At 37.1% G+C, this 26,242-nt stretch overlaps 2 protein-coding genes across 3 annotated transcripts; both read left to right on the top strand.

Moving 5' to 3' along the window:
• Positions 1-44: 44 nt before the first annotated feature.
• bmt2 (base methyltransferase of 25S rRNA 2 homolog) lies at positions 45-11,730 on the top strand. Of its 2 annotated transcripts, none has more exons than XM_033968737.2 (5): positions 45-289; positions 3,856-3,997; positions 4,952-5,080; positions 5,499-5,613; positions 6,773-11,730. In XM_033968737.2, the coding sequence occupies exons 1-5, from the start codon at positions 127-129 to the stop codon at positions 7,403-7,405; spliced, it is 1,182 nt and encodes a 393-aa protein (XP_033824628.1). In that variant the 5' UTR covers positions 45-126; the 3' UTR covers positions 7,406-11,730. The 2 variants fall into 2 exon arrangements, with proteins under 2 accessions (XP_033824628.1, XP_055078700.1); XM_055222725.1 differs by lacking the exon at positions 45-289 and adding an exon at positions 2,839-2,982.
• A 662-nt stretch (positions 11,731-12,392) lies between these two features.
• Positions 12,393-23,583, top strand: tmem168b (transmembrane protein 168b). The gene is made up of 7 exons (XM_033968079.2): positions 12,393-13,228; positions 14,834-15,215; positions 17,016-17,327; positions 17,721-17,863; positions 19,157-19,431; positions 20,786-20,988; positions 21,408-23,583. The coding sequence occupies exons 1-7, from the start codon at positions 12,783-12,785 to the stop codon at positions 21,759-21,761; spliced, it is 2,115 nt and encodes a 704-aa protein (XP_033823970.1). The 5' UTR covers positions 12,393-12,782; the 3' UTR covers positions 21,762-23,583.
• The last annotated feature ends 2,659 nt before the right edge of the window (positions 23,584-26,242 follow it).

The raw sequence follows: 26,242 nt of genomic DNA, 5'->3' as shown, positions 1-26,242 counted from the left end.
GCGTTGTTAGCAGGTGGACTCTGTTCTTTCGCCGGTCGGGTTGCAGGCTGCACAGTTGCACAGGCAGCAGCTGGGAAAAGGGGAAGCCGCTGTAGCTGCTCCTGACGGCGGCTTCGGAGCGGTGCGATGGACCCGAGGGGCAATGCCGAGACCGGGGAGACGGAGAAGGAGCACGGGGAGCTCTTCTACATGCCCATCCCGCACCGGGAGCCCAGCAAACAGGAGCAGGAGAAGCTGTCCGGGGTGGTGAAAAATGTGCACCGCAAACTGCGTAGGAAATACAGAGAGGGTAAGAGCTGTGGAGCCTCCTCGTTTGGTTTGGGGCCCCCTTTTTCTGCCCCTGCTGCTCCGACATGGGCTTAGCTTTAGCCACACACTGAGACCTAGCCAACAGTACAGTCAATTGATTTAAATAGACATGCTAACCGTGCTAAACAGATTAAACCTTAAACCTTTTTTTTTTTTGTTGCACTGATGTTATTTACTGCAAAAAATGAATAAGGCCTTCCTCTGCTTTAACCATAAAGCTTTTATATCCTGACAATCAATTAGATTGAAGATACTTTTGTCATGGACCATATTATATTTCTTTTCATAGGCATTATTCTTAAGAAATGCAAAATCTAAATGTAAATACTGGTTTGTGCCACTTTTGTTCAAACATAAACTTCTTAACCATATTTTAACTTTTCTATTTGCCAATATGAGTTTCAGTTTGATTAAAATAAAAGTGTTCAAACATAATAATACTAAAGAGCTACTAACTTCTGCTTTTCGGAGCAAAATAAAGAGGGTAGAAAAATTCCCTTTTTATATCATATGATAAAAACAAGTGTTATACAAATGGATCGTTCAAGAAACTCTAAAATAATAAATGCTCTATTCAAATAGTCCTAAAATAAAATCTGCTTCAAATTGTATCTAGGAAAAATAGCTAAAACTTTAATCTGTAACCTCACAATATTATGCACAGTACACTGAGAACATAACTCATTCTGCTGGTTGCACACATAATGGTACACTATGTAACTATGTAAATATACACCCACCACTAAAGCTGTGCATGATTGGTGTTCTATAGTGTTATGAAACCATTTCTCATTTTTTTCATCAGATAATTGTGTATAGATTTGGTTTAGTTGTTCAAATCGTGAAATGCTCTACTGTTGATGGGACTAAAAATGAAGACATAATCATGGTGAATGTAGGGGGTGACAGAATTGAAGTTCATGTTTTGAAAGTTATTTGGAATTTCCTGATGACTATATTCAGCCATCATCAGAAATGTGCTAAAACAAGCTTATAAATGTTAGCCAAGTGCAGAAATATGAATTCATATTTTTCATCACCTTTTTCAATTATGCAACCTTAGATATGCAAAACTTTTAATTTTGCATATCTCAAAAATAAATAAATAAATAAATATAAAAAAAGACAATTGTGATGTCGATTTTTGTCACCCACATGGGCAACTGCACAAGCAAAGAAATAACATCACCACAATGATATGAACTCAATTCAATCAAATTCAAATTGAGATTTATAAACACCAAAAAAAAAAAAAAAAATTAAGTTCCCCCAAACACTTCCCTTTTCCTCAGTATGTTTTATAACCGTCTCAGAGTTGTTGTGTCTGTTTTATTATTTACATACCATTCTTTATCAGATGTGCAATGGATACTTGGACACAGAAAGATAAAGGATTAGCCGTACACATACATTGTCTGAAGTGTACAGATGGCTACAGTAGCTTCATTGTGTGGGGATTTCTTATCATTGGAAAATCCCTCTGTCTTCCAACAAGCTGTAATAATGAAAGTTTATGACATTCCATTGTCCAGAGAAGGATTGAAAGTACTTCTAAGAAATGACCAGATACACAATAGATGGACACAGATTTCAACATGCACAGTAGTTAGCCTCACTTTACCAGTCTATTTTAGCAGTTAGATTTTGTTTACACTTGCTTCAAAGTTAAGCAAGTATAAAGCTGGAACCATTTAAAACCAGTTAGTCCTGCTTTAGTCCTGCTAATACTTGAAGCAGTGCTGCATAGTTAATCACAACCAAATTGAAATCTGAATTTGATTTGCTTGAATTATAAAATCAATGCAAAGTTTAGGCTTATACAAACATGTTCTGAAATGTACCTGATTCTTGCATTAGTTTAGCATTTCGTATTGCATCCTTCTCTCACATGTGCATATAATGTGCACTGTGAAACTGAATCCCGATTTTAAAAACTACATCTCAAAATTACAATTCATCACATTCACAATATTTTTATAGCCTTAAAGATACAATATGTAATTTATCTGTCTCCATGGAGATAGCTGAGTAACGCCACCAGGCCAAATTACAGGTCATGTCTGTGAATTGCCAATCTTACTCAACGTTGTTCTCCAAAGAGACAAGCAGCAGGTAGTGTATCCCCCACCAGAAAAATTACATAGAGCAACTTTAACTGGACACATATTTTCTGTGATTGTTGTGGCACTTGGTGTAAAAAAATGTCAGATTTGAAAAAACAAAATAAAACAAAACAACTGTGATGATGAAAGATGGGTATTTAGTAACCTGTACAATCTATAAGCTGGAACCATTATTGGAATACTGTTGGAATACTGACCAAAACATGTATTCATCGTGATTGTTAAATAAGTCAGGCATGATCAGTCTTGAGCATTGAATCATCAGTCACGCTCTCTGGTTGTTTACAGCGACTACTGGCCTGTTGTCCTTTCATTTCTGCAAATCTGATATTCCATTTCTTTTTTTTTTTTTGTTTATGGTCATGGGGTTGTACTGTTATCAAGTAGTTTGCCTTCGGACCGTGAGTTCCACCACAGTTAGTAAAGCTGAAGGGATTTCAATGGAAACTGCTTTTGTAACTTTAAAATGAAGACGATTATTTTTTTATTATCTCTGAGCCTGAGCTTTAGTTTAAATCTGTTTTTCTGCTCGGAAGAACAAAGTGAACAAGTAAGTTCAGTAGTAGTTTCTTTGTTTTTTATTGGTTTATGACTAGTCTAGTCTAATGTGATACAAAGGTGTGTAATGTGATACAAAGGTGTTCTTATGGTTAGCTGCTTGGGTGTTTTATTTTCCTGTTTGTGAGACTGTAATTTGTCTTCCAAAGTTATTGTCTGGTCCAATTGTATGTATTCCAAAATTTGTAATAGATCAAGAAAGAATACACTGACAGCCCAATGAACCCACACCAAAAGTTACAGTGTCTGGATATTAGATTTGTGACTATTAAGGCCATTTAATCGGCAGAAAACAAATTTTCTTAGAAGGTGCTTTTTGTAATCTTTCTGGTGGATGGTCTGCCAGCTCCTTGTCTCCATTCCGCAGTATGGCATTACACTTGTCTATCTCCATGGAGACAAGCAGGTGACGTGACTAGATAAAGTTAAAGAGTCAGATCTGTGGAGAAGTGAGTCTGATCACAGTAAGAATGCATGTTTTTCAAGTAGGGCTGGGTGAAAGGTTTTTGATTTGATTTTACTTTGTCATATAAAAACAAAAATTCAAGCATATCATTGACTGTTAGAAAAGTTTCCAGAAAAGTGACATAGTGCACCTTTTAAACAATATTAAATTATTTTACCATAACATATTTTCAAAGGATAAATACATTGATTTCTGACTTTTCAGAATGTAACGAGCTAAACCCCAGATTAAGACTTGATAAAGTTAAAAAAAATTAAAAAAATCTTGTTTTGTTTTTGAATTTTGAACTTTTGAACTGAAAATTACAGCAACACCCATTTTTAGTTAGCACATAATTATTTTAACTTGCTCCTGTCAAACTGAATTGTCTGTCAACTGTTGATTTTCTTGTGGTTTTAGTGGGCGACTTTGATAAGATCTGGCGGGAGCACTGTGAGGACGAGCAGACATTGAGTGAATACGCCAATGCCATGAAGAACCTCGCAGACCACCACTGGACCAAGAAGTGTGAGGGGGAGGGACGCATCGACTGGTGCCGCAGGTAATACTTTCAATTCTGATATAGTTTAGAGACAAACTGTCAGGTTTTCTGGTGTCTCACACTCACATAAGGCCACGAGTAGAGGTAGACCCATTTTTCATCTGTCATTTTTTTTAGTATTCAGAGCAGCTGGTGGCTAATCTGTTGAGATTTTGGGGCTGATTTGTAAAATTATAAAGATATATCATATAAAATTACTATAAACTCATTTACTGCCTAAACTGTTCACTGGTGAATATAAGAAAAGAACAGTCAGTAATCCACAGCCTTGTTTCAGTACAAACCTAATATAGCAGCATCATCACATTTGGTCCAGTGCCTCCTTATTTTCTGGTGGTTAGCTAAAATCCCTGCATCTACCTTAAAGCATCAGCCTCATATTTCAGCCGACTATCAGTCTTTTTCTAGCCTGAAGCCAGTGCTCCTGTTGGTAAAATTCAATAGTAGAATTTGCCTTTAATATTGCAAATGTATTGAGCTGTTTTATCTCTGTAATTACTTGGCCTCTCCGCATAGGCCTGTCACAATAATTACTACATTACTTATCGTTTAATCCATGATAGACTGAATCATATTTTTTGGAGGTCAGTATATATCATGGGTACTTTTTCTTTGTACTATTGGGAAAATTGTGGTTATATTTCTGTGTTATGGACTTATGAAATCTATGACTCATTATAGGCACAAACTACAATAGGCACAGACTACTTTTAAGTGTTTCATTTATTGCAGCTCAATATTGCACATTTAGAATACTTTTTTTGGATAATTCTGCTTTGGTGTTTTAGTTTCAATATTATCGTTTATAGTCTATATTTACTTCAACAATATATCGGACTTTAAAATGTGTTATTGTGACAAGCTTGTATCTGCAAATCATAGTTCAACGTCTTCTGCAGCACAAACAAAATGATTTTATTTGATTGTATGTTTTTTAAATGTATGTCCCTGCAGTGTGTGCCAGGAGTACTTTTTGGATGGAGGGATGAAGAGAATGATTGAGAAAGATGAGAAAAGTGCCGCTGCTTCTTTGGGTTTGACCACAGCGACAGGGAACAACCCGAGTCAAAGCTCTGTTCCCAGGTGAGAGAGAACAAGTTTATATTGAGTTGTACCAAAATGACTATGCGACGCTGCCGAATCCTACGAGTATCACAGATTAAGAACAAGTAAGTAGAGAGCAGGGAGCGTGTGCCGGTGGAGGTGCAAACAGAGGCTGATCAACAAAATGGCATCTTGAAAATAAGTGATTTAAGTTGGCTCAAATAGGCACGAATCACTCCAAATACAACTTTGAATGAGTACATCGTTAACATGGTTAAAATCTCTAAAAAGTCAATTTTGCATAATAGGTCGGATTCAAGTTTAATAGTGTAGACCTACCACAAATAAATAAGATATAAAATAAATACATACAAGTTATAGTGGTTTAGATAATATATGCCATAGACTTGTTTTCGTACCGAACTAATTCTGTTATTTTCTTGTGTTTTTCCTTCAGTTCTGTGTCTCCGATGGGAAAGATGCGCCTGTTGGATGTAGGCAGCTGCTTTAACCCTTTCCTGAAATTCGACGAGTTCCTTACTGTTGGGATTGACATCGTACCAGCCGTCGAGGTGCGCTCTATTAATCAATTTTATTGATGCTGTAACAGCAGAACAGTCACATACATTGAATCTGTTCTCAGTAAAGGTACAATATGTGACATTTACAATGTGCACGGTGTGTCTGAGCATTTCTGTGCAATTTGAATCATTTATTCTGAAGTAAATTAAATCTAGGCCTGCTATAAATAAATACCCAAATAAATCAAAAGTACTTAATTTTACATCATTTTAACGGATGTTTTTGTATTACCATAAGTTTCCTGTTGTTTTTGAGAAGCTTGTTGTCATAAACAGTGTGAGGTTTCCGGTTGAGCAGCTGACTTTGTGCCTTTGAGCAAACACACGGTCAACTCTGACTCATGAAATCATCAGATGTGGTTAAACCATGTGAAGAAAGAGGAACTGAAAGTTTTTGAGAAAAAAACGTTTGCAGCTTCAGCAAATCTCATGTGAAGACGATTTAGAAATCCTCATGCTATGTAATGATGCACTTCCCTTTTGTTTTTGAAAATTGACAGTAAATTAGAATAACATGGAAACATCTTTTGGTTTAGGAAATTACCCTCAAATATGTATTAAGAATGAGAAAGAAAGTATATGAACGTATTGCTGGGTTTCAGATGACATCACAACATTCAATAGGCCAGTATTTAAAAATGATCAAACTGACTTTAAAAGAGAACTGTGCAGATAAACCCTTTCAGTCATGCAAACAAAAGCTGTTTGTTTGATTTTAAATGATGTTAAGCACTGCTGTATTTTTAGTTGATTACTGTGTGAAATGTGCTTAGCTTCTATAGCTATACCACCTGCTTGTATACATGAAAATGTTATTGCTTTTCCTGGCATTTTCCACATTATGGCATTTAAAATAATCTTATCTATCTTCATGGAGACAAAGAGATGATGACACATGGCCAAGTTATAGGTGTGATCTGTAAAGAGGTAATCCCATTCACAGTTGGAGTGCATGTTTTTCAAGGTACTTTTTGAGCAATAAAAACACCTGTAACTGAATAAATGGAAAACTGACTGTGGAGCGTTCAAGGCCTAAGTCATACCATCTCCACAGAGATGAGCAGGTGGCCGACCAATTGCGTAGTGCACCTTTTAAATAAATAACTTAATGTTGTTGTAATTATATATCTGTTGTTCTGTATTTCTCCAGACAGTGCACAAGTGTGACTTCCTGAACCTCCAGCTGCAGCCCCCGGTGCAGTTGTCCCGGGACGCGGTGGAGGCCTTCCTGTGTCAGCTCCACAGCCCCATCGACGCCCTCCCCGCTCAGCTGTTCCATGTGGTGGTCTTCTCCCTGCTGCTCTCCTACTTCCCCTCCCCCTACCAGCGCTGGATCTGCTGCAAGAAAGCCCACGAGCTCCTGGACCTCCACGGCCTCCTCCTGATCATCACACCCGATTCATCTCACCAAAACCGGCACGCTCTAATGATGCGAAGCTGGCGTGTCGCGGTCGAATCTTTAGGTTTTAAGCGCTACAAATATGTCAAGTATTCGCACATGCATCTTATAGCATTCAGAAAGATTTCCCTAGCAACCACCAGCGATTTAGTGTCACGAAATTACCCGGAAATGCTTTATATCCCGCAAGACTTTAACACAAGTGAGGAGGAAGAGAGTTGGGATGTTCCTGTGTACGTTCGCTCCGAGTTTGAGGATGACCAGGTGGCATGGGGATTTAGCGAACTTCCCGAGACACCGTACGATTCGGATTCAGGGGAGAGTCAAAGCAGCTCCGTGCCCGGGTTTCATGAATTCGAAGATCCTATTTTGCTCCAAAGCTAAACCAGACGCTAGCCGTTAGCTTATCTGTGTCTGAAGCTACAGACAAGTGTTCATTGAGAGAGATGGTACGGGTCAGGTCAATGCAGTGTTATTTTTGATGACTCCTAAAAGGTCATCTTCTTAAATTAAAATTAAAAACTATTTTTCACACATATTTTGAGCAAATAACATAAAATACTGTAAAATAATAAACAAATATGCAAAGTTAGACTACAAACAGAAAACATATTTGCAAAATGATTAATGCAGTCTTTTAGCAAAATTGGTAATTAGAATTCTTCATGAAATTGACAGTTTGAAAATTAGATTAGGTCTTGGGTCTGATTGGGTGAGCAAATTGTACTTGTGATATTTTTATTGTGACCCCTTTTTTCAAGAAATGTAAAATTATTATTACTAACTAGTATAGATCTTTTGGACAGATCTTTTTATTTGTCCACTGCATTTGACCCATTTCCCTGGAAGCAGTGGACCACCACAGTGCAGTGCCTGGGGACCCATCTCCAGATCTTGTACTGTTAAAGAAATAAAATCAACAATTTAAATTTTAAATAGGGTGATTATCTTAAAGTGAAGTTGCATTGCGCTAATGCTAAAATTAGAATTAATATAGTTTGACAAAATGTCTTTTTGAAAATATTGACTTGGCAGAACTTATTTCACAGTAAAGCTCTATTAAGAACAAAATAACTACTGAACAAAATGACACATGTATTTTTGTCTGTTTGAGTGGCTTATTGTGGCAATAAAGCCAATATTGCAAACTATAAACGTATAATTTTATACATTTTTTATCATCATGACTTGACCCGTACCATCCTGCTTGAATCAAACCCCAAACTCTCTCCCTCTCGTCTGCTGCGCTGCCAAATCTACTGCCTCATTCTCCTCGAGCTCCTAACACGATGCAGTTTGCACAAAAAGACGTTTACAATATTTCTCATATCAAAATTACACACACATCACATATGAATACATTACAATACAATACGCACCTACACTTAAGATGGATATATTTTGATAAATATCTAGTTTTTTAAAAGTTGGAAAAAACGAAAGCCCCTAAAAATCCTTGCCCCCTTGCTCCTATTTGTCTGCCCCATCTTACACTCAACTCTTAAAGAATAAGCTAAAGTGATAGGGTGCTAAGTATAGACCTTTTTGGTGATTGTAAATAAATGGCTGTGCACACAAAATGTTGGAATTAAGACTATCGCACAACTTTATGGTTTTGGTCAAGCCATCAGCTTCTTCAGCATTCGAAAGTTATTGATGCACAAGTAATTTGGTGTGGTAAAATATATACAACAGTGATGTAGTATTTATAGTGTTGGCTATATATTTTGTATAGAATAGTAGACCTTACCTGCTTGTATTCATATTGTCATGGCGATTGACTTGTGTAATGCTGTACTGTGAAACCAGCAAAGCAGTTCCATCTCCATGGAGACAAGTAGCTGGCAGATGATACTAGACACAATATTGTAACACAAAAACTATTCCTCTTAATTCCTCTACAATAAAACTCTGCTCCAAACCACATGTTTTACTGACAGCGGATTGGCTGTAGACCTCTCCATTATGATCACTGACAGAGAGAAATGACTGAATCTCAATCTTGATTCAAATTTCATTCATTGCAAAGCCATACTAGGTATTTATTAAAAATTGTAGATTTCATCCAAAATGACCTAATTCCACTGTTGCCTGCACAGCTTTTTGATTACAACAAAGTGGTCTATAAAAGCCAAATTTGCGAGATAATTGCACTGAAGCAACTCAAATGAATGATACACATTACTAGCTTCTTTCATGTAACTACAAAACATCTCTTGAACGCTTGTATTTAGTTTACAAACAACAATCTCTCTTCTATATAATCTGAAAAATATTGGTGTTCGGTGTTGCCATTTTCACTGCAGCATCTCAGTTGCTCTGTATTTTGTCAGATTAACATTGTAGCATTTCAGTAATACCAGTAGAAAAAAAAACATTTTATTACTAATGTGAAATGCAGTGAAAATACAGTGAAATACAGTGTTGGCTAGGTGTCTTTGTCTTTGAACTATTAATACTCTTGCATTTTCTAGTTTTTAATTACACGTATCTCTTGAAATCAGATCTGAAACTTTTGTAACTTGAATTTGAAAATATTCTCATTGGTACTAGGGCCGTCAGGATTTATACAGTTGCAAAAATATAAATAAAATAACCATAGAAATGTTGGTAGAAGTTAAAATCCCTAGTAAATAAAGGTACACTATGCAGCTTTTCTGGTGGCAGGTTACCATGGAGATGTTCCACAGTTTGGTATTCAAATTGTGTCTTGATTATTCAATTACATTCATTTTTTAAATTTCAAAACTACCTTGAAAAACATGCATTCTTACTGTGATCAGGCTTGTCTCTCCGCAGATCTGACCTGTAACTTGGCCTGGCGTCATCTGCTTCATAGAAATTGAATATCTTATCTAAACTATTTCAGTTCATTTTAAGTTCACAGTTAACAGATCCAAGCAAACTAATAACATCTCCACAGGTGGTGGACCCTCCATCAGAAAAATTCCACATTGCACCTTTTAAGGAAATGCACCTGCACATTGAAAGCAAAAGGTACACAACTGAAATGATGTTTATTTACATAAATCCTGACGGTGTAACATGCCTTGTCGAAACTCCTTAAATTAAATTATTTCGGAAAACCTTATTTATCTATTTCTTTGAATCGTAATAGGCAGGCTATGTATTAATAATTTCATAGGAATCTTGTTGTAGATGAAGGACTGCACCAGTTTGGGAGTGTGCCGATGGCTGTCCACTGTAGACAATAAGTTATGAAACTGATCATCAATCTACAAAGAACAGCTTGTCATTTTGAACTCTCCTTTCTTGTCTCCCCTCCTGCTGCTTTTGGTCAGTCCCTTTTCTCTCTGTGACTGAAGACTTTTGCTCGAGTGAATGTTTTTGTGAATAAAATCGTTGTCGATTTTAGCAGTAGTGATTTTACCCGATGTGAAGTTCAGTGTGTTCAAAATTCAGTGGTTGTCAAACTGAGTACACCAAGTACTTGTCTGTATTCGGTTAGGTGTTTTTATTTCAGACTTTGGAAACATTGAACATCATTCCTTCATACTGTGAGTGGGGTTGCTTCTCCACAGATATAACGTGCAATTTGGCATGGAGATAAGTTTAATGCCAAGCAACCTTTCAGGCAAAGCAAAGTAGGACCTTTCAGAAGAGTTACATAGTGTAGCTTTAAGTACTAAACTAAACTAAAGATCCAATGATAGGACTTGAACAGGATTACATTACATTACAAGGGCCTTATTTGATTTAGTAGATTAAACCCGGCCTTAGAGCAGGATTAAACTAGCCTAAACCAATACATAATACTAAAACTGCTATTTTCCACCAGCTCTACTTGTACTTGCACCACAGTTTGACAACCTCTGCTTCATAAGATATAACAATATTAGCTTAAAACACTACCTTAAATGATGTGTGAATCTGATCTGAATGAATGAAGGAAGGTGGCATTTAAACGCATTAAGTCTAAATTATTTTCTTACATTGAAATGGTCATACGAAGGTGCCTTGACAGTCACACTTGTGTTGCTAACAAACATTTTCATTTCTCAGTTCACAAACAGCAGCATCAAGTTTTTGACCAACTTGGTATGTAGTATTCAGGGAATCTCCAAGGTTTTCCCTAGTAGGAGGTTGTTTTTTTGTATTTTTTGGGGAGTTTCAGACTCAACAACAATGATAATATGAGGTTGCTTAAAGAAATCATCAACATAATATTAACTGTATCTTTTCTAGGTTGCTTGCCAATATATGAAGCATTTGTAAGTGTTTAAACAAGACTCATGTACTTCCAAAAGTGCAATATTAGTGGAAGGGGCTAGAAATCTTGCCAGATTCCATTATTTTATTGTGCATGGATATACTGGTCCATACTTCACAATGGGTCCCTAAAAACACTTCTGATTCACTGTTAAATGTTTGCCTATTTCAAGTTTTGCACAAAACCAAAGTGGTATGTCTCATTGAAAACCTTGGATATTCCCTGGCACTGGTTTGTCTCTGGTGTTAAGCATTTACTTGTTGCTATTGTATCATATCACTCTATATATCTGTACTTACTGAAGCTGACGTTTTCATGGACATTAAGTGTTAAATGACTTAAGTTATAATCAGTTGCATTGTCTTCCACTGTTTCTTTGGTCCGTTGCATGAAATAGTTTTGTCATTTTCACCAGCGCAGAACAATGAGCTTTTAGTATGGTTGTATTTCTCTATTTTATAAATGAATGTAATCAAAATGCTGTCTCTTGTGTGTTTTTTTTTACTTGTTATTTATGTCTGTGATGAAGAATGACCCAGCTGCTTTGGGCTTATTTCAAAAAGTGACAGCTGCATATTTTACTCCAGTATTACATGTGTTCATTTTCTAATTTATAGAAAAAGCCAAAAGTAAAATCTATCAACTCCCAGAACTTTTTTGTCCAGTTGACAGATTTTAATTTTGGCTTTTACTGTGGATCAGACCTGGATGACTGAGGGATCACACAGACATTTTCTAATTTTACATTTCCATAAATGTATATCAGTATTGGCAGAAACATTACACTTACATGAAGAGTTTTTTTTTAAGGAATTAACTTGTGGGCAAAGTAGATTGTCTACAAAGTGATGACAGATATTTAAAATTCAATAAATGTGTTTGTTTTTTGTTTTTATCCATTCCACATTATTTCTATAGGCTAGCATATTTATTTATTTATTTATTTATTTATTATTATTATTTTTTTTTTAACCATTGCTACTAAGAGCAAAAGTGAAAGCACAAGTTATAGCTTTGAAGAGTACAGAAAATATATGGTTTCCTTAATATATGTTGGACACTGTTTTATTTCGATTACAATAACTTGAGAATAATAGGAATGCGCTTTCGGTTTTCATATCCATTCGACCCTTCTCTCTTGCCGTAGTGGACGCTCCTAGCTGCAAACATGGCGCTGACAGCTGACTCAAAACTTTTACCTAGAGTAGTTTACTGAGCTAACATGCACTGCACGTCCGTCAGGGACTCACACATCTACAAGACGATTTATATTACAACTTTTCATTGAACCGAAATGAAAAGAAGTCGAAAAGCAATGTGAAAAATGTAACTTTAGCGTTGTTCTACGTTGGCCGGGGTTAGCCTACGGGAGCTAACGCTAACACGGTCAACAAGTGAGCTGCTTAAAGCTCTCTAAACTAACTTCTCTTTTGTTGATCGTGTTGAAATGAGCTCAGATATTCTTCAGCGGAGTTCAGCTTTCATTTGTGCCTTTCGCTGACATTGGTTAGACTTGCAAATTGTCTAAAAATGTGTCGATTTTTGCGCTACTGTGTTAGCCATTGCCTCCACGCCGCGATGACCCGGCTGGAGGAGGTGAATGGGGAGGTTAGTGTCTGGTCCTCGGTCCGATGGTTGGGATATTTGTCTGGCATTAATCTCCTCATAGCCCTTTTTCTTGGGCTCTACGTGCGATGGGAGAAGACGGAGGGATCTACAATACTTGTCATTTTAATTTTGGCGCTACTCGTTCTGGGCATAGCGAGTGTTTTGCACTATTTTTTCAACATGGAGAGAGTAAGCTTAAGTTTGCTGCATTTGTGGTTTGGATTTTTGCTCGGGCTGCTCTGTTTTATCAATAACCCGGTCACTGTGAGGACTGATGAGAAAGAGTTAGCGGCAAACTACATGATGCTGGTCAGTATGGCGCTAAGGACTCTATGGGCGCTGTTGGAGAGGCTGTTTGGGCGCACCAGGTATATTAACTTATCTTACAACATGACTTTATTACATATTTATGACAATAGGATGTTGCCCCTGTTTCAATGAGAAAATTTAGTCCAAACTCAGAGTTTGTTAACCCAGAAAAGAGCTCATCTCAGAGTTTTTATATTCTGTCACCATGGTAACTGTGAACCTGACCTGGTCCAGAGCAGGTTTTATTTCTCTAACCCCGAGTTTAACCAGTATCTGCTCCTGAAGAAGAGCTCTGATTGATCAGTCACAGATGGACCAGGTGCACTTAATAAGAGTTTAATGATTTGACTTGTATTCATTTCTTCTTGCCAATTATTTTACTCAGATACTTCTTTCATCATCATATGCACTGAAGTGTGTTGGGAAGTGCAAATCATCAGATTCATGGATCATGCATTATGCAATTTAATGAGCTACACAGCTCTCTCCATGGTGAGTCCTCTTTTCTGGGATCCATTGATAAAGTCTTGTGTCCTCTGCTAAACTCGGGGTTTATTATCCTTGAGTTTTCTAACTTTACTCCAAACCAAGGTTTATTGAATCTCCTTTCGAGAAATGGGGCTGTTGAGTTTTGCTTATTAAAGGTTACACTATGTAACTTTTCTGGTTGTGTGTCTGTTTGTTTCCATGGAAATGCTATTGCTTTGCCAAATGTCCCAAAGTATGGAGACAAAGACACCAGGTCAAGTTAAAGATCAGGGGCCTCATTTATAAAGCATTGCATAGGAATTTTCCAAGCAAGTACATACTAGCGGCCACAATAAGTGTGGGTCACACAAACTCCTGATGTATAAAACCCTTCATGCGCACTCCACCACGCAGTCTATGGTTTATAAATCTCACCTGCAGCTAGAATCACGTCACGCCCTCTCCAAACCTTCCTTTCATTGTAAAAGGACCATACAAAGTGCCTTATATTTACCTAAATACAAGTGGGTTTGACTGAGACACTGGGGACACAGAGGGAGGGAGAGACACTCAGGCCCCAAATGGGTGCTCTCACACCTATAGCAATAGTGATAGCCAGTATGCAAAAAGCCTTGAGTTCACCCATTAGGGGCCTAAACAATTATCCAAAATATGACTCTGGCACAGTTCACACTTTATGTATTTCAATAGACCTAGTCAACAGACACTGTAAACAACATAAGTGTGTTAGTTTCAGTGTACTTAGGGCCTAAGTGCATTGTAGTTGGCTCCTTCCTTTAGATAGACATAAGTCAATATCCACCTGCAATCTGACCAGAACTGTAGAAGCCGTTCATATGAGCGGCGAAACGTCTTCAATCTAAAACGGTTGTCCAGTTGACAGAATTGAATTATTCTTTTCATACAGGACATAACGTTTGTTTTTCAGACTGGCAAGTGCATTCTGTATTATCATTAAATATGTTACATTTTTGTTTTCTGATGCTTCATGTGTTCTCATTGCACTTAATAGTAAAATGATGGTTTTAGCAGGAGCTGTCATTCAAGTTCAAGTTCAAAGTAGATAATAAAAGTATAGTTGCGGTGGATGAAAAACAAAACTACAGAATTAAATAAAAATATGTCTTAACATATGTCAAAACATTTTCTTTGATAAATTCTCTCCTTTCTCACAGGTACCGCCCAGCCTTCCTGACCTCTGCTGAGCGTCTGGAGTTGGCTGGCTTCGCGGTTGCCAGTACTGCTCTACTCATCCAAAAGTCCCTCTCCGTCATGGTGCTGCTGGTCTCTCTGGGCACCGTTATGGTCGCTCTGAGAATGAAGGCTCTCCTCTCTCTCCCAAACCTCGTGTCTTTTGCCACCATCACCGGAGTGGCATTTTTTAAGTCACTACATTTGGATATAAATCCTTTCGCGTTGGCCTGTTTCTTCTCTCAGCTGATCTGTGATCCTCTGCTGGACCTATACTTCAGTGGCCTTTCTGTGACTGAGCGCTGGCAGCCATTTCTGATCTGGAGAGGCCTGTGGAGGAGGCTGTCATTGCTTCCTCTGCTGTTGGTAATATGTTTTTAGATTTTAGTATGTATGTTTTTAGATTTTAGGTGATTTGTCCCGTGGGGTCCGCCACCTGCCTGCATAGTCTAAAAACAACTTGTATGGTACATTGGAATAACAGAATCACACTATACACTTATTGCTGATTTTATTGCCATAAACCTAAATACTGTTCCCAAAAGACTGCTTAAATATGAAGTATAGGCAATGCGTGAAATGTATATTCAAGAAATTATATGAAAGAAAATGATTCATATATAAATGAATTGGGCTTTACTTAGTCTGAAATCTATGGGGAAACACTGATGGAAAATGTTATTGCTTTGCCTAGAATACTCCGCAGTATGGCATTAAACTATCTATTTTCCCAGAGAGAAGCAGGTGGCACCTCTAGACCAAGTTACAGGTCAGATCTATAGAGAGGCGAGCACTTTCTAAACTGTGAAAATGAAATTATTGCATTTTCACTATTTTGGTTTATATTTCTAAAATTACTGTAACTATCCACATGCAGCAAAATCTTTTTCACTATAATACCAAAGAAATACAGTATATAATTGTAGTATTATTCAAACTTTATACAGATGTGATTGTTGTCAGTGGAATGACTTTAATATAGTTAAATATTTATGTATTTTATGTTTGGAGTTTTCCTTAAAAGATGGTAAACCTTTTAATACCCTTTACCAGTGGGCTTTTGCCATTACTACATTTCTCAAGCGTTTTTTGTATATTCATGTAGTATAGTCAAACATTTTAAGCATCATAAATCTTGCATTTTACTATTTGAGTAGATTGTTATAGAGTTATTTAAGAAATTGTGGATGTTAATGCTACGTAATCACCACAGCCACTGCAGTAGTCTAATACTTGCCTCAGTTGCCTGTAGGCACTGTAGTGGTTTGCATGAAAATGCAGCTAAACAACTTTAAAGCAATGTCATGAGTTTGCCGTTTGAACTTGCTGAAACTTTTCCCGCTTCAAGCTATTTTTAGTGTTTCTTCTCCTATTTCTATGTGAGTAGTAGCATTGGTTTGGTTAGTTTGCCTAAAGTTCACTAAAGTATCAAATATTTAAGTGTCAAATACTTCAAGACTGAATATGTGGTTGAAGCAGGTTTTGGCTAATAGTTAACTCGTGTTTGTCTTTCTAATAGGATGTCAGGATTATTAGGTTAATCAGTAATTGTGAATATTCAGCCCACAATATAATCCTAAGAGCTAAAATATAATAATTATGAACATTTTAGAAGTATTTAAATTATTTCAATTAAATCTGTACTCCAAAAATATATAGCTAAAGGGATAGTTTCATGTCAGACGATGAGAAAAAAAAAGCTTGCGTCTTTTTATATAGTGTATGTGTAAATTAAGGATATAATTGTTATTAGGGATGCAACAGTAAACGAAATATCCTGATATCATAGTATAGTAACGTCAAAAGTCTCACAATAATATCGTAGGCCGTCACAATATATCAAATTATAAGCTCACTTGCTTAAATACTTTCTTTTATTGCAGCAGCTAAAAAACAGAGGAAACTACATAGACCATGATCCTTTGCTCTGTTTCAGTGTAGACTGTGACAAAATAACTGCTAAAAAGCACAAGTAACATTTCTGTAATTCTGTTAAGTCTCCAAAATATTGCAATAAATATCTGATACTTAATACAATAAATGTACTGCAAGATGCATATCGTTATATCATATAGTGGGATTTGGATATCGGTGCATCCCTGTTTGTTATGTGTCATGAATAATTGTTTCTTCCAAAAATAATAACACTTCTCTCGCTCTCTGCAGGTGGAGGGGGTGTTCCTGGCTCTGTCGTCCCGTAAACTGTTGCACTTGGACACGTGGTACCTCTTGGTCCCCGGCTTCATCGTGGCCTCTCTTTTCTGGAGCATCTGTCACCTGGTTTTTGTCATCACCGTTTGGGGCTTTCACACCAAACTCAGCGACTGCCAGAGGGTCAGCTGGTCCCAGGGGCCCGACCTCAGTGGACTGGACAAGGTCATGGCCTCCAAAGGAATGAGACACTTCTGCCTCATCTCAGAGCGCCTCCTGCTGTTCACACTGGGCTCTACGGTCGCTGTGGGAGCTCTGTGTTGGCAGGTCAGAGTCACAACACAAAAATGGTCTCATCATCAACATTTTTCATGTCAAGTACCATCTTATTCAAATATTCAAATTCAGGGATATCACCAGATGTGAACCGGAGAGAAGTAGCTATAATCACATGGGTGTCATTATATTTTTGTCAGATTAGAACCATTAGAACAACCTGTGTTTTGCAACTGTTTTATGTTTCACTAATGTTTCCTGTCCTCACCAATCAAATAGTCCATAATTTCAGAAAAAAGAATAAGAATCATAAGGGTTTTATTGCCATTGTCAGTGAACAAAATTTACCAACTAGGAAGGCACTTTGACAATATGATGGAGCATAAAACAATGCCTAATACTAGTTAAAAATATAAACTAAGATATTTCTGCTCTCTCCCTCAGAGCTCGAGCAGTTTGTTCCTGAGTATGTTCCTCCTGGTTCTGCCGCTGGAGTCTCTGTTTCATGGACTCTTTTATGAACTGGGCCGCACCCTCGGAGGGACCTGTGTGGGCTACGCTGTGGTCATCCCAACTAACTACTGCAGGTAAGGTAACACAAGTACGATGGGCGATATTGACAAGCATTTTTGTCTCTCTTTTTGCATTATCTCAGTGACAATGTTTTAAAAATGCATTGGGAGTGTAAATGTCTTGGGTGAGGTTCAAGTGTAGCACAAAACATGAATTAACCATAATTGACCCCAAAAGAGCAAAAATATCAGTGTATACCCTTGTTTGGGAGCTGGAAAGTCAAATATCATCTTAGGTGGTACTTGGTGTGAAAAAGTTTGAGAGCTACTGGACTAGGAATAGTAGAGAATGCTACTAAAACTCCATGTACACAGCAGTGTTTCCTTCGGCTTGTCGTGGTGTTCCAGAGGCTTGTCGTGGCGGTGCTGATATTTCAATGTCACGTGATTGGGGTTGGGGTTTATTACGTGCATATGCTATTAGTTCATAATTCATTGAAACAAGAGGTCAACTCAATTATTATATAGTCCAAACTAATGTGATATTGCAGCGATTAAACTTAAATTATGTATTTGTCAAAGTTAAAAAGTATAAATATAACCCATTTCCAATGAATGGTGCTTTGACCCTTAAGTTACTGTGACAGTAGCTCTGTCGTTGAAGTGTTCATCCATTGATCCAAAGGTTGGCATTTCAAATCCCACTGACTCTCTACATAAAACATCATTGGTAGAGCAGTCAGAGCCACTTACCCACAGGTTGGCATTGCGATTGCAGCTCCCACAGATGAATACTGTTGTGTGCTTGGGCAAAACACTTAACCCATCTCACCCCCACCAGTGCTTTGAGTACTTTGAAGATGGAACAGTGCTATATAAATGTGACCATTTACTGCAAAGTGCTATATAAATGTATGTGACCATTTACCAATAGCTTCCCTTTGCTACTAAGAACAACATGGAAAAACAGGAGAAAACGTTATTGAAAGAAGCGCTGATATCCTGTTTCTCTTTCCTGTGACTTACCACAATCTCATACAAGTTTACTCCTGTGTGTGTCAGTGTGCTCAGCCCCCTGTCAGAGGCTAGAGTCCAGTGCCACACGATGACTTACAAATCACTTCAACTTAAGTTGAGTTACAGCAGAACACGAGTTATTTAACGCGTTTAACACAAGCTTATTCCTAGTGAAATTTGTGTAAACTCCTCATAGACAGTGAATTTTAAAAAGGAATTTAATGGTGGCTGTCATTTGATGCACAAATGAATGCAGCAGAAACTCTGCACAGTTTAGTCATTAAAAGTTGATATAGTGTTGAGTCCACTACACCATTCTAATCTCCCCTCCTCTCTCCTCCCTCTCTTCAGTCCAGATGGTCAGCCCACTCTGCTGCCTCCAGACGCGGTGCAGGACTTGAACCTTCGCTCCACGGCGATGCTGAGCAATGTGCAGAGGTTCTTCGCTCACCACCTCATTGAGTCGTTTGGCTGTGACTACTCCACCAGCGGAGTCACTCTGGAGGCTCTGCAGGCCAAAGTCCGCTCCTTTTTAGATCTCAGGACCTCAGACGGACCTCGGCATGATACTTATATCATCTACTACAGTGGCCACACACATCGCTCTGGAGAGTGGGCTCTGTCTGGTAAAGAGACCACTGATACTAATGTTTTGTGACATCACATAGTGGGGTGGCATGAATATCTATGGAGGAATGTTCAGCGGTTGATATGGTAACACAATGCACACAACAAACACAGCAGAAGTTTTTAGATGGTCTGAAAACAACACATTTTCAGGAGCCTGTGATCAATACGAACATTCATGGTCCTGTTTAGGTGTTGGCTAATTAAGTCCCAAGCACGAATGTGCGAGGAGGGCGAGTCAGTGACTCATCCGCGAGAACCTGTTGTATTTGTACAATTTTGAGAAAAATCACAAAAATCAACCAGTTACCATTTAAATGTCTATACATTATTTTTTATCACAAATTAGTGTTCAGCGAGGTCTAATTTTTAATGAACAACCCAGAGAAAAAATAATGAAAGGCCACCTTAAAAATGGATTGACATTGCACCAATGGGAGCCCAGCCCAGAAAAATGTCATTATAGACAAATTAAACTTGGCATCAAAAATGGGTCACATTAGGACATATAAAAACGATATTATGGCCCCATCCTAAACTCTACAGGCCATATTGGATCAAACCCAGGATTGACTAAATCACTCATCACAATCACATCATAATCTTTTGACATCTTCTCCAACAGTTTTCCTCAAAGCATTTCAAACTTGGCCAAAAGAGACAAAACCCATGTACAATAAAAGGTTATCAATTACATTTAAATTAAATGTTGGTGATTTTTCAACAGTGAAGCGCGTGTGCACATTTCTAAGATGGACGTAATGTCATGCAGATTAGGGCTCTTTTAAGATGGCTCTATAGCGCCACTTTCAATTTTATTTATAAAAAATGTAGCATCTGTGTATTTTGATGCGCCAGACAAAATGATGTGTGGATTAAAATTCTATCTTTAAAAGTGGCCCCCTGCAAAGTTACAATGGGCTGTAAACATGTATCTCCTACATCACACCGTAAATATTGAATCACACATGAAGCTAAGGCAGCTAAGGGCTGTGAGGGCCCTTTATCACTGCGAGGGCCCTTTATCACTGCGAGGGCCTTTTATCATTGCTTGTACTTTAAATGCTAAGTTGTAACTGTAATGTTATATGAAAGGGACTTGTTTTACTGTACAAAATCGGCTCGCTTGTTGTAGTTCCTGCTATGCCAGTTTTTTGTGGTCAGATTATGTTAAATTAAAACGTTTAAAAAGTTAAAGTTGAGTAACAGACTGTCAGTCATAGCAGTGCCCCTTATGTGCAAAATTTAAAAATGAAAAGTGACTTTCACACCGTAAATAGAATAATATTAAATATAATAATATATTATATATATAATAAACATTTTAAATGGCCTGTATTTGTTTTATTGCAGGTGGAGACACTGTTCGTCTGGAGCAGCTAGTGGACTGGTGGAGGGAGAAGAACGGAGGGTTCTGCTCTCGTCTGATCCTGGTCCTGGACTGTGAGGACTCAGGGCCCTGGGTCAGAGAGGTGCAGGGACTGGAGGGGGTGTACGTGGCTGTGCAGGGCGCCACTCTGGCCAAAACACCGGGGGTCTCAACACAAAACCCACAGGTGGGTACAAATATGCCAAATATGTATGTAAATACATTGATTGTTAAGTACACTTTTTGCACATTAAAATGATGAGCAGATTTTCTAAACATCATTTATGTGCTTTAACTATAACTTTGTGTTCTTATATCAAACCAAACCAGCATAGTTTTTACACCAGATGTTCTTCCTGCTCTTGTTAAAATTTATTTTTGGTTCTTTAAAAACTGTGAATTGCGATCACAGAATATCATGTGCAATATATCGATTATTGCATGTGTCGAATGTAAACAGTTTCACACCTTTTCTAATTCTTTTCAACATTACTGTACTTTTCTAACAAATGTATAGTATAAGTGGTAATAAAATTATTCCTTGTATTATTATTCATTCTAAATATAGGAGTAACTGCCCATTTCTACCCCTCTCTCTTTGTACAGGACGTCCCGCAGCTTGGCGACTTCACCTCTCAATGGGTCGACTACAACTGCAACCCGCACAGCGACATCCGGTGGTCAGAGCAGGGAAGAACAGTCAACGCCATCTACGGTCTGTCCAAACAATGGGGCGACTATACGTTACACTTGCCCACCGATAATGACGTCACAAACCACTGGGGGGCGTACTTTCCCCGTATTACGTACCCCGTGGTGCAGTTGGCGTTGTGGTGTAGTCGACTGGACGTTTTGTGGTTGTGTGGAGTTTGTTTAAGATGTTTAAAAAGGTTAAAGCTAACATGGTTTCCTCCTGCTATTCTTGATACAGGGCAAGGCTTCAAACTAGTGCGATCGTAGGGCAAGAGGCGAGAAATACAGTCCCCTCCACTAATGTTGGCCCGTTTGGTAAATTTGGGGGGGTGTAAGCTGCTTTGGATGAAACCTCTAAAATTATAACACAAACTGTGAAGGAAGGGGGTAAGTATTTGAACTGTTCTCTTCAACTCCAGCTTATTCTTAGCTCTCACAAACCCTTCGAAAACATCTCTAGTATTCACATGCATGACCTCTGTCGGGCACATGCACAGCTTTAGAACAGATTTTTCAGATGGAGAAGTCAAGCAGGGTGGACCACCAAAGCACTGCCAGTCAGCTCCCATCCCAAAAAGCAATCTTTCTTTATTTGTGGTTTGCAAAAGATAAAATGTTTTACAGTTAGATGCAGACAGAGTGCAACAGTTTCAATGTACATAATATCTCTATAACAATATTAATCAAAGTTTTTGTAGCCCTCAATATTTTCCACCCTGTTTGAAAATCTTGATTGAAATAATTCAATTTCTTTGATTCTAAAGGTTTAGCAATAAATAATCACATTAAACATTTTCTAATTAATTAAGTACCAACATTTGTCCCAGTATTGGTGGCACATACACTATATTTTCAATAAGTGGTATAAGGTTTTTTATGTTTTAGAGTGTCCATAGCATATTATTTTTCATTGTTTTGAGCTTATGATAAACCTTTTGCAACAATGGGGACATTTTTCTCTATTTCCAGTTTGTTCTAATCTTTCTGTGCCAACATGAGCGGAGGTTATGATGTATTTCGAGCCGGTCAAATTGGGCAGCTACTGTAAACTTAAACTGAACACATTTATGAAAGGATGGGTTCACACTGGAGTATAAAGTGTCTGGTTTCTAATGTTTTGGGGTTTTTTTTGGTGGCCAAGTCTGAACAGGCTGGTCTCTGTTTAAGGGACTGTAGTGAACGCTAGTATGAAGACTGCTACAAAATTAAATTAGCTATTAGTTCAAAAAGTATTTTTTAATTAGAAATGTTCTATCTTTTCTATAATTTCCCGGTCCATTTTTAAAATTCTACATATATTTCTTTCATTTTATATCCTCCCTAGTGTTTGTTAGATGCTATCATTTACACTCAGTGTTGTGTTTTAGTATTTAAAAAGCCTCTAGCCCATTGTGAACCATGAGTGAAGAACATCTTTTGTCAAGGATAGTGACAAGCTGTATCCACATGGTTCTCATCCAGCAATGTTCCATCCAGTAGCAGTTGCTTCCTTATGGTTCTCTTCCAACAAAATACTTGAATTTTCTAACATACTTTATTTAAGTCCTTTTGAATGCGCCATAGTGTATTATTATTATTATTATTATTACTATATTATTCTTGGTCCACTTTCTCTCCATTGTGAACCCAGACTTATTGAAAGACGGTTACTGATTTAGCTTTTTATACAGATTTGCTTTTTTGTTGTTGTTGATAAACCTTAGCATGTTTGTATGAGGACAATACAAAGCACATTGAGAACATTTGCACATGTGAACTGTATTTTGTGTAAATCTGTGCCTTAAATATTGACCACCAAAGACCAATGTGAACCCAGTAATTTCACAAAACTAAATGACAATCGTAGACTAATATATTCCTGCTATACGCTATGCATTTTCTGATACATTTTTCCAAATATTTTCTAGTAAATTCTTATTTTTTTGCATACTTTGAGACCACTCCAGCTGTTTAAGACTCCAAATAAAGCATTACACTTTTTATGCTTTTCACAAGATGAGATGTGATAACTTAAACTGGTCTATGCAAGTCAAGCCTGTCATTTTTTATACTTGTGCAAAATATATAACAGCTATGCAATAAAGCAGTGTTCACAACTTTTTAATGTGTATTGTATTTTGTTGGTCCAATTTGACTTTGTCCATTTCAAAGTGTTAAAATGGAACCCTTAGGAGATGGGTAATATAAAGGGACAGGACAAGACTTTGTGCCACATGATTGATTAATTGATTGACTGATTTTATTTTGAGCTGGTGAGCTACACAAAAGCTGTAGTTTTAAAAAGCAGTGCTAAACTTACAACAAATATATTGAACTTTTTTTTTGTGAGACCAAAATTGTGAATTGAACTGTATGGAAATTGTGTCTTGTCCCACTTCTGTGAAAAGTTGATTTAGAAATGATTTGTTTTGCCGAAAATCTTCAATTTCAGCTCAACTAAAATATAAGCATTTTTTTTAAGATGTAAAAAATAGCCATTTAAAACTTAACTGGAGATTTACTGTTTTATACGACAAAACCAAACTAGATACACCACCAGTTTGATGTCACACCAAAGTACCAGTTCTCACTCATGGGTGTCTTGCTCAAGGACACAGACACAGTATCGAGTGGGTTGAATGAGCTTCATTTATTTAAAACGATCAGGGATGCTAACGTTTTTTCCTCATTTTTAGCAACGATAAAAGCACCATTAACACCCAAATATCACGTTTTGCTTGATTTTATTGAAAACGTTATAAAACCGTATGATACAGCAGCATGTTTTGTTTTGGTTGTTCTTCTACATGTTTTTACATTTACACAACATGGCTTTTTTCATAGACTTACAATCAATCAACAACGATCAATAAACAATCAAACAATCAATAAACAAGGACTGCCCTCTAGTGACTGCATCTATGAACCACAAGCCCATACACAACAAAAAAATCTATTGGCTTAACATTTACAACAGCAAATCTAAATTTTACAAACAGAAGATTATCTGAAAGTATCAAATAAACATATTCATTTCTATATAGATCAGCTTATGACAGATGCCAGCTCTTTGAATTTTCAAAATAAAGCGCAAAATATACAAATTATTTAGCAAAAATACAGCTAAATAATACAAAAATACTGAATCTTCACATACATGGCAGTAGTCTAGGTTACAATATATTGCGATAACATTGTATTCATTAGTTACTTTTTACAAATAAATGAGGTCAAATTTATCAGACGTTTAAATCTTAAGTAGACTACAAAACATATACATCTACAATTGAGATTATTTTGAATTTCCAACATGTTAGTCTCAACTGTCATGTTTAAAGTTATTCCCTAAAATTTTAAACAATGTTGTGTCACTTGCGTCCATGGATACACATTTTTGCTTCAGATGTCAAAATCTAAAGTCTAATCTAAAGTTCCACTATGTAACTTTTCTAGTGGAGCCTCTGCCACTTGCTTGTTGCCATAGAGATGTTATTGCTTTGCCCGAAATGTTACACAGAGGTTTTTTTTTTAGCAATAACACCTGTAATTGAATAAATCCTAATTGAACTAGCTAACTTTAATGCCATACTATGAAACATTCCAGGCAATGTAGTATCATCTCCATGGAGAAAACCAGATGGCAGACCCTCCACTAGAAAAAAGTTACATAGTGTAATGTAAAAGTGTGTAGTGTAAAAATGTTTTGGCATTTTTAGTTGCTGAGCTTTAGACTTCTTTGGGACTATGGCTTTGAAGCAAAAACAGGCAAAACACTGGTTTAACTGCAAAAAAAATAAATAAAAAAAATACCGGTAATCATTTTTTGTAACGTCTCTCACTGTGTTTAATGATTGTCTAATTGCTGCACATTGTGTAACCTATTTTTTTGGGCACTAAATCAGTCTTAAACATCAAGAAAAAACATCAACCAATAAGCACCCAAACTAGACACCTCCCATCTATTATACACAGATCTATATGCACAATTTGAAAACCTACAGTATGTTACAACCTCATTATTTTTGTACATACTTTTTTTTTTTTACAATAAAGTCTTAAGAGCCATGGGTCCTTAAACAGTAAGTACGAAAACCATTGCGTTGAACAAAATATTGCAAAATTAAATGATATCTGACAAGTGTAACAATTATTTGAAGCCTAGTTTAGTTCCCTGTTCTAGTCCCTGTTCTAGTCCCTGTTCTAGTCCCTGTTCTAGTCCCCGTTCTAGTCCCTGTTCTAGTCCCTGTTCTAGTCCACGTTGGAACTGAAAATAATCTAAATCAGATCAGCCAATTGTAACTTACCAAAACTAATTCAACTCTCCCTTTGCAATTAAGTTTATATTTACACAAGTATATTTTAGCATAGTTTTTTTTTTTTTAATAATGTTGCCAAGACCCCCTTTTCAAGTTTAGGGATAAAATTCAGTGCATTCACGAAAAATATACCCTCCAAAATGACACAACTGTCAACCAAAAACTACCGGTACTATATACTGGTAATTGTTATTGGTTGAATTTAATCCCAATATTTATGGATTTTCAGTTGAATTTCCACATTAAGCTCCAAATTCCCTTCTAGTTTCAAATCTTTTGGTCAGTGTTTGATTTAAATGTCACATTTCTGGTTGTGCAAAAATAACGGTCTATTGAGCCACGATATACTATAGCAGAAAGTAGTGCAGTGGAAATGTGCGTATGTTCTTGTTCAGTTTTATCTTAACCAAATAATTACCTTAAACCCACAAAACAAAAATATTTTAAAGACTA

This window comes from Periophthalmus magnuspinnatus, chromosome 6 (assembly GCF_009829125.3).
Source record: "Periophthalmus magnuspinnatus isolate fPerMag1 chromosome 6, fPerMag1.2.pri, whole genome shotgun sequence".
In the NCBI taxonomy this organism is placed as follows: Eukaryota; Metazoa; Chordata; class Actinopteri; order Gobiiformes; family Gobiidae; genus Periophthalmus; species Periophthalmus magnuspinnatus.
This window is presented reverse-complemented; position numbering and strand designations above follow the sequence as displayed.

What these genes read in the sequence shown, in the direction of transcription:
- bmt2 (XM_033968737.2), top strand. Translation starts at nt 127, where the DNA reads ATGGACCCGAGGGGCAATGCCGAGACCGGGGAGACGGAGAAGGAGCAC. An exon ending in CGCATCGACTGGTGCCGCAG is followed by an intron (nt 3,998 to 4,951) that starts GTAATACTTTCA and finishes ATGTCCCTGCAG; the next exon opens with TGTGTGCCAGGAGTACTTTT. An exon ending in AGTCAAAGCTCTGTTCCCAG is followed by an intron (nt 5,081 to 5,498) that starts GTGAGAGAGAAC and finishes TTTTTCCTTCAG; the next exon opens with TTCTGTGTCTCCGATGGGAA.
- tmem168b (XM_033968079.2), top strand. Translation starts at nt 12,783, where the DNA reads ATGTGTCGATTTTTGCGCTACTGTGTTAGCCATTGCCTCCACGCCGCG. An exon ending in AGGCTGTTTGGGCGCACCAG is followed by an intron (nt 13,229 to 14,833) that starts GTATATTAACTT and finishes CCTTTCTCACAG; the next exon opens with GTACCGCCCAGCCTTCCTGA. An exon ending in ATCCCAACTAACTACTGCAG is followed by an intron (nt 17,864 to 19,156) that starts GTAAGGTAACAC and finishes CCCTCTCTTCAG; the next exon opens with TCCAGATGGTCAGCCCACTC.